Source organism: Pelecanus crispus, chromosome 1 (assembly GCF_030463565.1).
Source record: "Pelecanus crispus isolate bPelCri1 chromosome 1, bPelCri1.pri, whole genome shotgun sequence".
Taxonomy (NCBI): Eukaryota; Metazoa; Chordata; class Aves; order Pelecaniformes; family Pelecanidae; genus Pelecanus; species Pelecanus crispus.
In genome coordinates this window covers 92,436,806-92,450,991 of record NC_134643.1, presented here as the reverse complement: position 1 = coordinate 92,450,991, position 14,186 = coordinate 92,436,806, and the positions used below count along the sequence as shown (strand labels likewise).

General features: G+C 38.6%; 1 protein-coding gene across 1 annotated transcript in view; it reads right to left on the bottom strand.

The window, feature by feature from the left end:
- KPNA1 (karyopherin subunit alpha 1) overlaps positions 1-14,186 on the bottom strand; it is a 53,653-nt gene that overhangs the window by 4,728 nt on the left and 34,739 nt on the right. Inside the window, exon 11 of the mRNA XM_075715071.1 lies at positions 10,941-11,066. Within this exon, the coding sequence (XP_075571186.1) occupies positions 10,941-11,066 (126 nt within the window). The remainder of the gene's footprint in view (positions 1-10,940; positions 11,067-14,186) is intronic.

Genomic DNA, 14,186 nt, shown 5'->3' with positions numbered 1-14,186 from the left:
ATTTTAAAAAAATATACAAAAGCAACATACTGTAAGGGTATGTGGAATGTGACAGCATCTGCTTCATTAAGGTTATCAGATCAAGGACCTTTTCAGCTCAAAGGGAGATATAAATAACAGGAAAGTAATAAATAAAACACAGGGTGACACAAACCTGATAGACAAGGGATAAGAGAGACAATCACAAAGAGAGAAAGTCTCCAGTCACTAATTAACGGGCCATTAAGAAACTACAGGCATGGCTTTGCAGAGAGCCAGCCTGGACTTTGTAACTGATAAGACAGGCACAAGGGGGACTGTGCAAAACTTAGTAATGAATCTCTTCTTAACTATCTTACCACATAACCTCCCTCTCTGGCCCACATGAGTGCTGTAAAGATTAGGTGCTAGCAACTGAGACCAGCGTGAGTGAATTTGGGCCAGGAACTAAATCAGACCCTCAGGAGAAACCCCTGTGTCTGTGGGGCCAGCAACTGGAGTGGGTGGGGGTCCTGGCCTCAGTAGCTGGAGCTGGGGGACTAGGGAGCATGTTTCTTGGGGTGTCCAGAAAGGATGAATTCAGGACCAGCAACCAGTGTCAGACCTTGGGTGAAGGGGCTGCTCCAACTGGAGCAGGTTAGGGTCCCAGCATCAGCCACTGGCGCAGGTTCACAGTCCACAGTGCCCGTGCGCCTGGATGCCAGCTGCTCAGGGGACTGGGGTGAAGCTGAGGGAGGGTCTCAGCACCTCAGCTGGAGTGGGACTGCAGGTCACAGGACCCATGTACCTGGGCACCAGCTCCGTGGGGTGGGAGGGATTTACATTTTCCCTAAATATGGTGGTGGGAGTGGAGGAGCACAGTATACATAATTTGCTGGCAAATTTCAAGCTGGACTAGGTGGCAAGTAGGAGGCCCAGGTTCCAGGCATGGACAGAATCAAGCTGGACTAGCCTGTGAGTAGGAGACAAGTACAGTGAGTTAAGAGCACTCAGGATCCAGGCACAGACAGCAGAGAGGCAGAGAGCCCACACTCATATTCAAGAGATCTGTGAACGTACGTGTATGCTTGTGGATCTAGAGAGTGAGGGCATGTGCATTTTCACTAGTGAACTTCAGTCCTAAGGAGCTGGAGAGGAAAAAAGGGACTTGGCAGTCTATGCTTACATTTTATGTGAGTCCAGGTAGTGCTATACAAGGGTGTTGTTGAGGTGGAAGCCCTTATAAGAACAGTGTGTTAAGGTATGTTAAGTATTCTTTACCAAAAAAGCTTGATATAGATCTAGGATAGGACACGTTGAGGGCATTAGTATTTTACTATTGTAGCAAAGAACAAGTCAAAAATCTCATTATCACTTCTTAAATCCTCTCCCCAAAAGAAAACTTTTACATGAGATTTATTTCCTTAGAAAGTGTCTTCTTAAAACCAACTTCTTTAGTAAGTACCAAAATCAGAGCATGATAGCATGCGACTAAGTCAGCGTATCTTAGCTGACAAGGTGGTAACATACTTTGAGCCTTCTTAGTGCTTCCCCCCCAAAAGAAAGATACCTTAAAATGTTTCAGTTTAAACTTGTAAAATACTAGGAGAATTCCAGAACAAAGGGAACTAGCAATGGGAGGGCAGCCAGTGGGAGAATCACAAAAGATTGTTATTGTTTTCCTTCTGGCTCAATCAATTTTGAACTCTGCTTCAATGCAAAGACTGGTGGGTAAAATTACTCCTCAGAGCGGAGAAATGTGCATTTGAACCTTTTCAGAAGGAACTGAATCCAGATCTCACATTTCTTGGATGAGTGCTCTTACTTCTAATTCCACTTATTTCTATTTCTTATCCTGTTGCATAAAAGGTTATGGCCACCTGGTTTACTTTCTGCTCTACAGTGAAGTTGGCTATCTTTACCCAAGCAGAACAGGTTAAAACAGCTTAAAAACAGGTTAAAAAAAGAATTGCAGCCTCTCATAAGGCACTTCACTGAAAGAGACTGGCTCAAGAGAGAAGCTGATTATCAGCCACTGTATTTTTATATTTCCTACTGTTCGACATGCAATTAAGTGTTGTCACCACCTCACCCTAGCATGAGTCCCAGTTAAAGGTACTTAACTGTCCCTCTGTAGTACAGCAAAGTTTTTCAACTAGCAGTCTGTTGACAGTTGAAACTCTCAGAGCTTAGATTTTTTTTTTTAAAAAATACATTAACTAGGTCAGAAAATAGTATGCTATAACCTTAATATCTTCACTAGATTTCAAGAGTCCAGTTAAGCTCAACAAGGGTGGAAACAATAAAGCATGAATACAGAGAAAGTGCTAGCAGAATCTATTATTTACACTCCATGTCTTGCAGCCTTGCCCAGCCGTTAGTCTTGAAAGCAAAGTAGAATGCCTAAGGATTCCTAGCTCTATGACATTTTACATGGGAACAACAGTTATTGTGGAAACAGACCATGTTTCCCTTTCAATTAAATTCCTTCTAAGTGATAAAATAGTAAGCTACTGAAGTAGAATTTGGGTTGTTTTTTTTGTTTTGGGTTTGTTTTTGGTTTTGTTTTTGAAAAGCAAGCCTCAGGCAGAGCAAAACCCTAAAGGACTGTGGCAGGATGAGGTACCTAAGACTTCTGAGGATTTAGAAAGTGTTAATTCAAATTACTTTATTTTTTAGCATTACTATACTCTGTGTGCCGACATGTGGAAGTGGGTTGAAGACTGAAGTAATGTAGTGCATATATAAATGCCTAAGATAAGCATAGCTTTCAAACAAAATGAGCACAGTTAAGGGGTTTCAGCTTTAAAAGAACTTTAAAAATGTGAAAGAAATAAAAAAGAAATTTAAAAAAGTCAAGTTGTAAACTAAGGACTGATGTACAAACTACTGAAGATCTCACTCTTTGTCACTTGCTCAAGTGTCCCACTATTCCTCAAAAAAATAAAGTGCCTTGGCCATTCATGAAAATAGTGGGCAACTGCCTCATACGTGCCATAAAGGATGTTTAAAAATTCCTTCTGAGCTGCTGATGCATTGTAATGCTTGTGTTTGTCTATGCCCTCTAATTGTGACCGAAACTTTTCAAGCAGTGTAACAGCAGGCCAACAGGGTAACCAAAACCTAAAGAAACACTCAAAAACCTGTATCATTTTCTATGGATTTTTCCAATCTAAATTAGTCTTGTGTTTGCATGCAAGAACAAAACATATGAACATCCTGCTTCCAACAGCAACCAACATCAAATGCACAGGCAATTGTAAACTCTAGTCATGTTTATTTCTCTTTTTCTCCTTTTTAAGTATTCACAGTTGTAGCAATGAGTTCCAGTTTGACTACGCCTGTATACGAAGATATGTTCTCGTTTGTCCTAAACGCAGCACCTAGTAATTTCCTTCAAAGATCTTGCTGAAAAACAAAGAGCAATCATTCCTCATTCACCTTCTCAGATGCCACTCGTGCTTCTGCAGCATTCTGCCACATCTCCCTTCACCTGTCTCAAAAAGTTGTTCCTCATATGGAATCCAGTTGATGTTTAATGGTCCCTCCTTACCACCCACTCCTACCATATCCTCTGAAGATGGATCTACATACAGGGCAACACTGAAGATTTATACTAGAATAAGGATTCCCCTTTTGGTTTTTTTTATCCCTTTCCTGATGATTTCTAATATTCACATTGGTTTTAGGCTGCTACTACTAAGCACTGAGGTGGTATCTTTAAAATATATTAGAAATCTCATTTCTGCATAACAGGTAATCCAGAGCCCATCCTTTAATACATTAAACTAACACTGAAATTTCTGCACAACTGCATCCATTTGCATTTGTTGGAACCAAACTCCATCTTGACTTTTAACAACGAGTCTTTCAGAAAACAGAAATTGAATTTTAATTGAAATCTGAATTTTCAGATTTAATTTGAAATTGAACTGAATTGTAATGCTCAGTCCTTCAGCAAATCTGGCCCTCACTTTTGAAATGTCAATTTTTTTGTGTTTGCTTCTTTTATTTTTTTTTTTTTAAATAGATGGTATCCCTGTGCATTGGCCATCCGAGAGGGTTGCCTGTCTCTTGGAAACATTCTATCCTTATTTATTTTAATCAAGCTTATTCACTTTATAGGACTTGATTTTAAAAGAGTGAAGCTAGATAAAAGTCAGTTTTCAGAGTTTTGTTACATCTGCATGGATGTTGAATCCAAATACATTGTAGTCACTGTTAGGGAGCAGGTCTTCAGCAGTAGTGTATTAAATTAGTATTTTGAGCTCATCAATACCAAGTGAATTTGCTTCTCCTTCTTTGGGTTCCCATAAATAAATCACTTATGGTGTGCAAAAATACACATATACATTTAGTATGCAAGTGTTGGCATCATGTGTCTACATATGATTCATCACATAAATGTGAAAGCAACCAAGTCTTACACAGCATGACTGTTCTCCTGCTCCTGCAAGCTTTCTCATTACCTTTAACAAACCAAGATTACAGTCACCACCCTAGCTGGCAGTTGTGGATACAGCCATACTATGATCTCCTCCTAGCTGGGAATTTCAGTTCACAGAGGCTTCTCAGTGACTTGTGTTCCAGTTACCTTGTTTATTGATTCAATTTACAACTGCTTTTTAAATAACATAGCAAATACTTGCAAGCCAAAGCTACTTAACATGATGGCATGAGTACAAAGCCACTGCCATCTGAGAATCACGAAGGAAGCACTTCAGACCTGAGTTCTAATGGACTTTTATGTTGACACAGACACCTAAGTATATACTCCAAACTGTGTATAAAGCAAACTTCTAGCCACTTTACATGAGGTTGCTACTGATGTCAGGAAGAACCTGGACTATATAATGAACAGCAGCTTGTTGTGTCTCCAGCTTTTAGGGTCTGTCATACAAAAAAAAAAAAAACAACCCAATATAGACTGCTGAGGTTTTGAGGCAGAATAAAGGAATTAAAGGTATTCTAGCTCTGCTGCACTCAATGTGGTATGGTGTATGGGATTCACCACATGTAGAAGCTTGAAAACAGATTTTGTACTTAAACACAAACTTAAACTTCAAAATTATTAATCTCTGACTTTTGCTGGTCCTCAAACAAATATGACCTTGTCAGCAATGCCACATTTTGCTCCTAATTGAAATACTTTTTGAAGTCCTGCCACCACAAGCATGTGAAGATTTTAGACCACTTGTGCAAACTATGGAATAAACCAAACACACTTTAAGTAATTTGATACACAGTTTGCCTGTGTAAACCACAGCTCTGGGTGAATCATGTCGTTCCTTTTCCATGTCCCCAGCATTACTGTGGTCCTTTTGCAGAAGGGCTTCTGACAATTCTTACCTTATATCTTTACCCCAATTTGTAAAAATGTATTTAATTCCAGAGTTTTTAAAACTGACAGGCAATGTATTATTTGCTACACTTTGCCCACATCACATTTCAGTAAGGATAAGAAACCCTGAAGGAGGAAAAAAATAGGCACAGATCCTGTTGCTACCATGCCTAGCCATACTCAGGTTTCCAGATGTTCTTGTGAGAATTTAAGATATATTAAAAAAGAAGTGGTAAGTTTCTTAACCTGTCAACAGGAGAGAACTCCTATGATGTCTTCACTGTCAGACATGGAAGATTGTGTCTGATGTATTGCCTTTCATAGCTTTTCAACGGTTGCGAAGTTAGACACAGAACATGTTCTGAGGTATGTGATAGCCTTTCATACCCTTCAGAAGGGTCGACAGTCAGGATTTAGCTTCAGTTGTGCAGTTCTCCTTCTGACTCCCAGGAAGATGTAGTTCCCCTTCTCCCTGACTGGGGAAGCTATCCACTGAAGTACAGCAAAGCTGTATACAAACTAGGAAATTAACAAACAAAAACTATACTTAGTGACAATCATGACTGCATCAGGATATACACATCCAACCCAAACCTTAAAAGCACAGAAATAAAGAGGGGAAAGACTGCTGTATTCCACCACACTTTTCTGTTGCCTAGGCACTGTTGATAACACACTCTGAAAGGCTTTCACTTCCACCTTTGGTGGGGAGAAAAAACCCAAACCTCCTGTGCTTTAATATGAGCTACAAAAGAAAGTTCAGCACTTACTTTCACACATTTCATGCATGTTAACTTATATTGCCTTAACGCTAGAAAAAGTTTACTTGATTATGTTTGAGTGCAAATCTAATGGCGATAGGCTGCTGTCTTATCTTTTAGAAATGGCAGTGAAAGCCTTTGGAGTGTGCTACCAAACAGCATTGTAGGCAGTATGAAAGTGGAAATGAATATAGAAGTCCTTCCCTCTAACTTTATATTTCTATACTTTAGAGTGGGTGGGTGGAGGGAGTGTAACCCAATGCAATCTTAAACAACACTAAATATAGCTCTGTGTGTTAATATTGGTTAGGTAAAATACCTATTAGATTTACCAAAATATTTCATTTTCTTCTTGGTGTGCAGAAGGGATGGCTAGATTATGGCTTGAGCACTACCCAAAGTTTCCATAGTATTCTAACATCCTGACTGCTCTGGAGCAAAAACCCACTTGTTAGATCAGCTGGTAAGTTGCAATAATATGGTTTGCTATACCAGGCAGACATTTAACTTTCAGGAAAAAAATTACCATATGCTGAAATCATTTTTGTCTGATTTCTGGCTAAAGATTCTGCATGTTCAAAATCCAGTTAATATCATAGAGACTGAAACAGATCAGGCTACTGTCTATGTGTCTTAGTATGTCTCTACTAGGAACTATTGAGCAATTTGGAGGGACTGGGGAGAAAGGAAAATAAATTCTTTCGTTTAGAGCTGTATCTAGTATTTTAGAATTCCTTCTGTAAGGAAGACCAATTCTCAAGCAGTAATGTTTTAATTCACCACAATGTGAAACTAATTTAGAGAAAAAAAAAATTACCTCAACTCACAGATGAAATAGGTTCATCCATGAACTCAGTTAAATCAGATATTCTTCCCAGATGGGAATTATCCTTTGTCCTCACAGACTAGGCTTTTATTCTCCATTTTAGCATATGACCATCTTCAAGAAACACATTACCAAGCAGCATTTTCCAACTTCAGATTCAGCTCAAATGTTTACAATGATTTTGACACTGAGTAGGAGTTGTCTGAAGTAATACCTCACAGAAGGAGTTTTCTGAGAAAAACAGATTTATCAGCTCTGGAGCTGAAAAGAAGTTTCATCACACCTTGTCTCTCACATGACACTCTCTAGGTTGAGACTAGAAACTAAAGAATTAGAGCCTTTCTGGAATTTGTTACACATCTGTGATGAGACTGAGAAAATCATTGCACCTGCAATTGCCAGTTTTACTTCCAAGAAACAGTGGCCTCGAGATCTCCAATCAAGCATGTTGTAAACATTCTCCAATGTCCTTTACTTCACAACTTTCCTGTAACAGTCTTCCTTCTGCAGTTCCAAAAATCTAAGTCTCATGATGGACATGATTTGCAATATGTCATAATTACCAGGACAGTTATCTCCTGCTCAGAATCCGAACCACTATTTTTTTAAATCTTATTTTTATAACTGCCAGTATAGCTTAAATTGGGTACGCACTTAGGGCAGTCAGTGTTTCACTACATAGTGTGTGCGTGCTTGGAGTTCAAAGGCAGCTCAGTTACTCTGAATGGGGCCTGAGGGATTCTTAAATGAACTACAGCTTTCACTTTTGAGAAGCTGCTCCTCACATTTTTCTCCCTGGACTTGAGTAGCGCATCAACATGCTTCCAGCCTTGTCTGTGACATATCTTAAGGCAGCTGCTGTAAGCTGGATTCTTTTAAATCTACTGTATTTTGCCGATTTGGTTGACACTGTTTTCTTCCTGATGCAAGAATCCGGAGAAAGCAAGCTTCTACCCCCACAACCATAACTGTTTTTCTATGCAGAGTTAAGGGTGGTTTTGTACTTCTAAAGAATCACCTGCTAGAAATGAAGGTGCAATATTAATGGGTGATAGCATTAATTTCCCTCTCTCTGCATTCCCGCCTCACCTTTCCAAGTCACAAAGCAATTCTAATCTGTTCTCAGTAGAAAGGGGCTCATCTAGACTGGTAAGATAAGACATCTCAAAACCTTTAAAAACTACTAAACACATGCATAGATGTACCTAACAATTTTGTTTAGCTAGATTAGGCAAATTTTGTTTTAACAAAGGAGAGATTATTTTATCCTTACTTGTTCTCAAATAAAGATCTGAAAACAGTTTCGAAGACAGAGGATTACCAAGGGTGTAGTTAAGACTCTCCACCTAAAGCCTTACTTTTACATGTCTGAGTAGTGGATACCAGCAGTAAGAGTACTGTGCAAACAAGGACAGGCACTTACTCCTTCACTTGAACAGGACAATGTGGTACACTGAATACTTGTGTAGAAGTCACAGAAGTGAATACACTAATGAAATAGCTTCTGGTGTACTAGAATTTAAGTTACCTCTAGGACTCTTCACAACTGTATCTTCAGTAGATCAAGAATATGAAAACAGAGATCCTGAAGTTTTGCAAAAATGCTCTAATAACAAACTTTATTTTCTATTGCCACTTCTGATACTTATTTCTTTATGGAATGACTTGTACGGCTATCTGATTTGCTCAAGCTCTACTTTTTCTTAAGTCTGCAACATTCCTATATGATTGTGAATCCTGAAGCAACCCTGATAGACTTGGGAAAAAACACAAAGTTAAGAAAATGTATTGGGCTGGATTGTTCCCCAGAAAATACTCTTCCCAGAAAAGCAGAAATGGCCTTCTAGAGAGAAAATACTGCTCCTCCCTGTTTCTAAGGTGGCAGCAGCATGGATAAAGCAGCCAAAAGATTCTTCACTGCAAGAAAAGCATGGGCAAAAACATTTTTACCTTAGTACAAGCAGTAGTAACTACCTTCTCTGCACTGCTAATTGTAATTGCCAATGCAGGAAAAAACAGTGGTATAGTTGCTGATTTTACACAGCACTTTTTGTTAGAAATTCAGCTAATCCATGGATTAACACACAAGCCACAATAAAGGCAGAATCAAAATTCTTGAAGCTCTATCAAGGTTAGATTAAGTAACCATATCGTTCTCTATATCTGATAAAAAACATGATCAAGTAAAATCTTGACTGAAAAAGCCAGAGCAAATACACCTGCAGGAGGTTTCTTTGCTCACAGTTCCACTTCCATCTTAGTTACATCAGACAAGAAGGACCTACACAGCTTTCCACTTTCATAAGCTTTTTCTTGCCTACTTATTTCCTAACATAAGCATCTCTGAAGTTAGATGAGCATTCGCTTTTAATTCCAGGAAGCTTAGCAGAGACTGAGTTATCTTCCACAAAAGTATTAACTTTATTTCCTATGCTTTCTGAGGTGAAGATGAAGACCCTATTCAAGATATTAAGGCTTTAAGCTGCCCCTTCAGCAGCTGAATGTTCTTTCTAAGGGAGAACATATAACCAAAAGATTGCAAAAGTGTCACCTGCAAAGGATATAATACACTTTTTCCTCAGGAAAAACATGCAGCCTTTTTACACTCTCCTGTAAGTTTTCTGCAAAAAGAGAAGTAATTCCATTCCTTGGGTGAGGACAGTTAACCACTTCATGCTAATTTTGATCATATAGAATGAATAATCCAGAGTCATCAGATATAAGACTAGCAAGTGTCAGGCTGCCTTCCAAGGAAAAGGATATGGAGGAAAGAAGTACTTCTTGACCACTTTTGCCAACGTATTATGGGACTTGCTTTACTTTCTGTGTGAACATGCATTGTTTCTGCCTGGTTACTAATGAGTGAGACAAATATTTCTAATGTTTAGTATTTCTGCTATTTATTTCTATTCCTCAAAGAACAGGCATGTCCAACTGGACTTCCACGCATCTTCAATCTCTGAAAATACTCTCTGTATCCAGTGAGGGAGAAGAGCATTGAGAAATGTAACTTCAGAAGAATTAAATTTTATTTACATGAGGAGACTTTCATTCAACTGCATCGATGGGAACCTTGTATATTTATCAGATAAAGCCCAGTTTCACTACAATCTGTTTTTCCATCACTTCTGAAGGAATGAGGCATTGTCCTTGAAAGCCAAGCAAAAAGTTCCCCTAGTATAGCTGTTCTGAAAAAACTCCATACCCAGGGAAAACAAAATATATTTAGCAGTTTTTTCATGATCTAGTCAAAGAAAAAATTTTCTCTGGGGAAGCGATGGTCAATCTCTCATTTATACCATCTGGAAACAAGCCCTGGGAATTCATCCTGATGGCTGACACTAAGTCCAGATTCAGAACAAGGAAGTGGTCTTTTGGAGGCCTAATTGTAAAGACTGACATAAGTGAACGAGACTTTAATTTGTTTCTGTGTGCTATCACTCAACATGAAGGGATTACAAAATTTGGTATAATCAGAAAGGATGAATCCCAGTGCAACATGTTAGATATCCTCCATTATTGTTCAGTTTAATAAACAACAATTTTAGTTGGCTAAGCACAACTATCAGGAATTATAAAAAAAATATAAACAGGAATAAAGAAAGTGTTTTACAATGTAGGTGTCCCAATCTGGTGGTAAAATCAATTAACACGTAAAGTTATTTGATTCTCAAAGTTTGTAGCTTACTCTTTTCGTACTTGAGAATTTCTGTATCTTAGTGATTGTCAAAGGCATAATGCAAATTATTTAAGACAAGGTTTTCTTGAGCTTAGCCTCATTTTGTCATTCTCTAGCATGACCATCTCCCCCCTTATCATCTGTAGATGATTAAAAAATTAAATAATTTGAATTTGAGAGATGACTGGGCAATTGAAATATTGTAATTATGCACAGAGCCTCTAATATACTTCTGCTTATATGCAATTATATGTTACTGTGTATACATACAAATATGCACTTCATACACAAAAAACAGTGTACGCCTGATGTGTGTTTCTTCTAGCCTGCAAGACAATGATTACAAAGATTAAAGATCATCGCTGAAAAGTTTACCTGGATCTGGGCTCTGTTTCCAGCTGTTATATTAGATATTGTCCAGCATGCTTCCTTTTTGATAGATTCTTTTGGGCTGCTTAGCAAGTGCAGTAAACTCTGCAGGGCTGAACAGTTCAGAATTACCTGAACAGAAAAGAAAAAAAAAACCCAAACAAATCACACCTTAGAGGAAATTCAGGATAAAGAATCACAGGAACAAGGAATACAATGTCTTCAAAATCTAACACACATATCCCATCAGATGATCCCAAAAAGTTTTAAAAAAAAAATCCAAACATAAACAAAACAAAAACCCAGCAAGAACTAAGAAATAAATGTTTCCAGGAAAACTAATGAACAAAACAACTGAGTAATTCATGTAAGAGATCATGCCTTCATTATGATTTCAGTGTGACCTAAACACAAGAAGATACTAAGCCCATTATGGCCAAACAAAAATAAGATGACAGTATTTTCCTTTTGCCATGTTTTCTGTATTTTTTTTATACTTCGAAGCTCCAACTACTTCTGGTTTTGGCATCAGCTGGCATAGTGGGGCAGACTGTTGCCACTGTTGTGTCCAGTGACATTATGAATGGGCAATTCTTGTTTTAAAAAATTGTAAAAAATTGCCATTTTACGTAGCGGAAATGTTGCAGGGAAATCTGCATTTCCAAAATCAAAATTTTAAGTGCCCAAAGTACAAGAGAAAATGCCCTAGAACAAGAATGTTACAAGATAGAACACCTGATTGTGTCATGTGTGAGAATGAAGGGCTTTTTGACCCTCTGAAAGGGCATAACAAGATTTAATAACTGAAAAATTACTTTTTTAAATTAAATTCCAACTTCTTACAAGTCAGACAAAAATTGGAAAAGCCTACCAAGAAGCATGGCAGTTTTACCTTGTATGGCAAAAGCAGGCAGCTTAGAAAGACCACGTGGAACAGAATTTTATGAGAAATTCTTCAGTCTTTTTGCAGAGGTCAAAAGGATGAGAGATTCAAGCTGAATCATGGTGATGACTTCTGATCTTGGAATCTGTGGACTGATTTCCCTTGCTTATATCCCCACCCCACCCCCTCAACCTTTCTACTCCAAATTAAGATTAAAAAAGCAAAACATTATGGTTCAGGATTGTATCATGTATCTGCTGGGAAAGAAAGATTTATTTTTTCCTTCACGCACAGTATCTATGTTTTTAGCCATCTCCAAGCACTGGCAATTGTTAATAGCTAGAAATGACATTAAAGTAAAAGCAGGTTTGTGCTCTGAGGTTGTACAGAGAAGTTTTCAGGCAACTGTCTTGTATGTTGCTCATATTCAGAAATGTATCAACTGTCAAAGCTAGACTCTTCCTTCTGATTAAAGATTTTTTTATATGCATTCTCTACCCCTCTATAGCATAAGCTACAGGCAAGCCTATCATGCTATACTACTTAAACAGTTCTCTAGAATTTTAGGAAAGCTTATGGTATGCTCCTCTTCAAAAATCGTACGCAACAAAAAAGTTTGAATGTTTTCTTGAATTAAAATCTAATGCAGCATTTAATAACCTGCATGTGATTTAGTGTTCTCTTGTGGTTTTATTTTTAATGAAATTATGAAATCATAAAATGCACCTCAATCACTTTTATGACCAATCTGCAAAACAAATACCATTGAAAAAAATACAAGAATGCCTATGCAATTCAGCTAAAGTATTGTAACAATCAAAAAAAACATGTTAAACTCCTCCAGCACTAGTGATAAGATATTCACTGCTGCTAACTCATCTTTATCTCTGATCTCATTGCCACAGAACTACATAATTCCAAAGGATATATTTATACAAACCAAAAAATAAGCACTGAAAGAAGCCTCAAGATTAGGAGCTTGGATTTTAACTGGCATAATTTACATGGAAGGAGTAATTTAACACTTTGCATGGGGAATCATAACTTTATGCACCTACACCTCACTGAAAGCATCTTTCTTCACACTCTTCATGTCATCTCACATCTGTAACTGCTACCACTGCCTCCTGGATGTCCATTTCACTGCCTCTACTGCACAAACCTTCCCATTCACAGCTACTACCACTTCTTCTTGACCCCATTTGTGCCATCAGTTTTAGTAGAGTCAACAGCCCACCACAGCAAGCTTCTTTGAGCATGTGTCCTGGTTTTGGCTGGGATAGAGTCAATTTTCTTCCTAGTAGCAGGCATAGTGCTATGTTTTGGATTTAGCAGGAGAAGAATGTTGATAACACGCTGAGGTTTTAGTTGTTGCTAAGTACTGCTTATGCTAGTCAAGGACTTTTCAGCTTCCTATGCTCTGCCAGGTGCACAAGAAACTGGGAGGGGGCACAGCCAGAATAGTTGATCCAAACTGACCAAAGGGCTATTCCATACCATATGACGTCATGCTCAGTATATAAACTGGGGGGTTGGCCGGAGGGCAGTGATCACTGCTCGGGAACTGTCTGGGTATCAGTCGGCGGGTGGTGAGCAATTGCATTGTGCATCACTTGCTTTGTATATTATTATTATTATCATTATTATACTGTTGTTATTATCATTACTATTTTACTTTATTTCAATTATTAAACTGTTCTTATCTCAACCCAGGAGTGTTTCTCACTCTTACTCCTCCAATTCTCTCCCCCATCCCATCGGAGTAGGGGGAGTGAGCGAGCGGCTGCGTGGTGCTTAGTTGCTGGCTGGGGCTAAACCACGACACCTACTCCGTACTTTCTTCCTCATATTATCAATTGAGCCTCACAAAAGGGTGTCAGAATGCTCAAAGAAGTGGGAAAAAACTTTAACACAAGGTACAACAGCAGAAGCCTGTAACTGGAGCTTCTGCTCTACCTGTAAAAAGAGACTGCCAACAGCCATTGGATCACAGGTAACACATATATGCAAGGCACGGACTCTCTACTCCCACAGATTTTAAAAACTGGTGGGAGCTGCTGTCTCTTGCAAAACCTACCAAGCAGCAGGATGACAACCTAGTGCCTCTGAAGCATCAGGTTTTCTGGCTCTCAGTTTAATTCCAACACAGTGGTGGGAGCCACTGCCTCCTACCGATGCTTCTCCAAACTGTGCCCAGACACAGCTACATACCATCCAAAATTTGACCAGACACTTGGTTTTGGTATATTCATCATAGACTGTCATTAGCATCAAATGTAAAAGGCTTTCGATGGCCCTACCATGGCACATCATTCAGCATAAAATTCAGCCTAAGAGGCAGACTTGCTTTAAACAAACCAGGAAAAAAA